Source organism: Cryptomeria japonica, chromosome 7 (genome assembly GCF_030272615.1).
Source record: "Cryptomeria japonica chromosome 7, Sugi_1.0, whole genome shotgun sequence".
Taxonomy (NCBI): Eukaryota; Viridiplantae; Streptophyta; class Pinopsida; order Cupressales; family Cupressaceae; genus Cryptomeria; species Cryptomeria japonica.
The window spans coordinates 120,800,853-120,804,389 of NC_081411.1; the positions used below are offsets into that span (position 1 = coordinate 120,800,853).

Below are 3,537 nucleotides of genomic sequence, written 5' to 3' on the forward strand. Positions count from 1 at the left end.
ATGGCAGAAAAGGAACCAGAAGCCATTGTGAATGTGGGGAGAACATATCTGGTAAAACCGGCCATCCAAACCCCCACGCAGACCATGTTCCTCTCCAACCTTGACCTTGCTTGGTTACCCTTCAACAATGTTCAAAGGCTTTTCTTCTACGCACAGTCTCCTTTGAACGAACACTCTTCATTAATACAAGGCATGAAGAGAAGCCTCTCCTCGGTTTTAGTGCATTTCTATCCTCTGGCTGGTCGGTTGAAGAAGGGAGAATCTGGCAGAACGGAGGTTGATTGCAACGACGAAGGCGTTGAATTTAGTGAAGCATCTATTAACATACCCTTCCAAGATTTAGAAAAAGATGGGTTTCGGCGTAAACCCTTCTTCCCAAAGCTTGTCCACGAGGTCAATCTGTCCGAGGATGAGAATTTCAGTATACCGCTTCTGCTAATACAGGTATTTAAACAACTTTTTCTGTTTTATGTAACTTGCGAAACCCTTATCAATTTCTTTTGTCTTAAAAACCGTGGGGTATTTTAGATTACAGAGTTTGAGGGAGGTGGGATATGCATAGGAACCACATTGCATCACGTTATAGTAGATGGAAATTCGTTTTGGCACTTCATGACATCATGGGCAGAGTGTGGCAGAGGTGTCCCCCTTGCGAAGCCTCCTCAACACTCCAGAACAGTCTGTAAACGAGATGACAAAAGTCCTCTGTCAGTTTCTTACAAAGCCCATGAGATAATAAGCCAGGGAATTACAGGAGCCAAGATTTTCAAATTTGTACCTGACAATCCACTGTCGGACCACATGAAAACAAGTGGTAGTGGCAATGTGGAAAAGCCCAACGAGGTTCTCGAGAAATGGGCGGATCCAAAAGTGAAAACGGAAGTGGTATACTCAACGTTTTGCTTTACAGAAGACATAATACAAGACTTGAAACAACGAAGCAGGGCTTCGACTTCTTTTGTTGCAGTGGCTGCACAATTCTGGAGATGTGTAATGAGAGCTCGAGAGGTGCCGCAAGAAGAAGCCCTTTATTTCTTAGTGGGGGCTGATTGCAGGGTCGTGTTAAGCCGCCCCTGCTTCCTATTTATTTTGGAATATGCTTATCTTTGGGTTTCGTGTCGACAACTGCTTACACACTAATCAATACCCACATCTCCTTCGCTGTGGATATTATCCAGCAAGCTATCATTTCCTGCACTTCAGAAGAGCAGATTAATTATCTGATCGATTGGGCAGAATATCCTGACAGAAATTTTATAACTTTGGTTAGAGATGCCGGGTGGAAATATGGAACTAATGCAGTAAGTTCCCCGAGATTTCCATTGTATGAGATAGATTATGGATGGGGGAAGCCATTGGATGTGCAGACTGCTACAATGAACGAAATTGGAGTCATGTTTTTGTCATGTGCGAAGGATGGAGGAGAAAGCATATTTTTCTCCACTTGCCTTCCTCAACACCAGATGGATGGATGTCTTACATCATCTTCTCTCCGTTTCAGAAGAATGATTTCATTCTGTCATTCTGGCGATCAGGGTTTTTAGGGTTTTATCATTAGCAGAGCCGAAAATCCAGCTTGGGGAGCGTCCGATAAGGTATGCCGCAAATATCGTTGTACGTGCCACAGTTACATTGATCTTTATTACTCTATACTCACATAGCGAATAATAAGTTGGTATTTCTTTAATTATTCAATTGTTTGATATTTAAAAATAGTATAATTAAATTTAACAAATATGTGCAATAAAAAGAACATTTGATGGCATATAGCTATGATGATATATATGGACTATTCGCTTATCTTTTGGAAATAATTATCTAAATTTTAAGGGAAAATGGATATATTTTAATTAATATGGTGTAATCAACATAGTTATTATTTATAGAGGATCTATGTTTCGAAGTAAATAATAGGCCTAACTCATATTTTAAAATAAGTACAGAGTAATTTGAGTATAATGTGTTATTGATTATGGTTTCTATTCTTTAAAATCATTCATTTTAAAATATAATAAATATTTATCACATTTAATTATGGATGGAGAGAGAAATATTGTTAGTGTTTTCATCCAAAAAACATATCACTTAAAAATATATTATAAAAAAAAAATATCATGAATGACCCATTGATGGAGGAGGCAATTCACCATCAAGAAACCACTGGCATGATCAAAGTTACAAGATAATTGAGCCAGATTGTTATTTTGAAGCTTTTACAACAGTTTTAAGAAAACAATTATTTTCAAGATTCATATGAGCTGGTTGAAAATTATTTTACAGAGCTATTCGTAGATGTATTTCACTCAATGTGTTCACATGTCATAACCAGATTCTTTATCAATTGGTAGAATTTAAATTACTCTTTTTTTCACAAATAATTTTCAAAAAATATTATTATCAGAAATTTATTAAAACAGGAATGAAATGGCTTGGAGGGAATTTTAAGGAATTGGTTTTATACATCTTGATCAATTTAAAATATCTGAAACTTCTCGTAAAAATATATACAAAAAAACATTTGTCATGCAACTAGTACATCATATAGAAGTCACATATTAAAGTTGATTGCCATTTCTTTTTGAAAATAAATTGGCATGGCCTTTTATTAATACAACGGTATTCGTTTTAATTTCAATCGCAGCTATTTAAGTTCCGTGATTATTAATCAGATACAAAGACAGTTAACATCAAAAAGTTACAAATTTTGAAATTTTCCAAACAGGGAAGAGATTTGCGTTCATGAAAATAGAACAGCAGTTCTAAGAAGAGTTAGGGCTACATTGGAATTAAGGAGGCATTAAATATGCCTTTGGAGTCATCTATAAAAGGATTCCATCTCTCTATAAAATAATAAAAATCTGCAGTTTTAAAGAGGGAAGATGAAGTGGCGTGAAGGCAAATAGCATGAAAAATAAAGAGGAGAGAATGAAGGCAGGGAAGAAGTGATTGATACCACTCTTGGTTCTGCCAATGCAGCGTTCAAATAATTTTAAAATCGAAGCTATAAAGATAAAGGAAGAAGAGAAGTGGGAAAAAGAAGAGGAAAATTGGACGGTGTAGTTGGGTTGTTTTAAAATAGCAGTGACCAGAGAGAGTTGTAATAATGATGCATTGAAGATAGAGATGACAACACGGAGTTGAGAGAATAATAAAGGGAGTGAGAGGTGATTGTGAGAGTTCAAGTTTGATAAATTTATTGTAAAGTTTGTAGCAGATTGATGTATTAGTTTGATGGAAGTTAAACTCAATAAAATGTTATAAGTTTTGTTTGTATTTCATTTTGTGATTTGTAATTTTTTTGACTAGATTTATGAATTGAATTGTTGAAAAAACGTTTCTTGTATAAGTCATTATGTAAATAAATTCAATATCTTGAGTAAAATGTATTGTAAAAAATAAATGTCAACTTATTCTCTTTGATATCTTGTGCACTTGATAATATACAATGGTTTGATATCTTGCGCACTTGATAGTATACAATGGTTTTATATGTATATCAAGATTCCTTAAGTATCTAATAGGTCCTATTAATGGCAT

General features: G+C 35.1%; 1 protein-coding gene across 1 annotated transcript; it reads left to right on the forward strand.

The window, feature by feature from the left end:
- LOC131045439 (hydroxycinnamoyltransferase-like) lies at positions 1-1,544 on the forward strand. The gene is made up of 3 exons (XM_057979022.1): positions 1-444; positions 529-1,008; positions 1,056-1,544. Exons 1-3 carry the CDS (start codon positions 1-3, stop codon positions 1,542-1,544), a joined length of 1,413 nt encoding a protein of 470 aa, XP_057835005.1.
- Positions 1,545-3,537: the final 1,993 nt, after the last annotated feature.

What these genes read in the sequence shown, in the direction of transcription:
- LOC131045439 (XM_057979022.1), top strand. Translation starts at nt 1, where the DNA reads ATGGCAGAAAAGGAACCAGAAGCCATTGTGAATGTGGGGAGAACATAT. An exon ending in TACCGCTTCTGCTAATACAG is followed by an intron (nt 445 to 528) that starts GTATTTAAACAA and finishes GGGGTATTTTAG; the next exon opens with ATTACAGAGTTTGAGGGAGG. An exon ending in GTGTAATGAGAGCTCGAGAG is followed by an intron (nt 1,009 to 1,055) that starts GTGCCGCAAGAA and finishes GGCTGATTGCAG; the next exon opens with GGTCGTGTTAAGCCGCCCCT.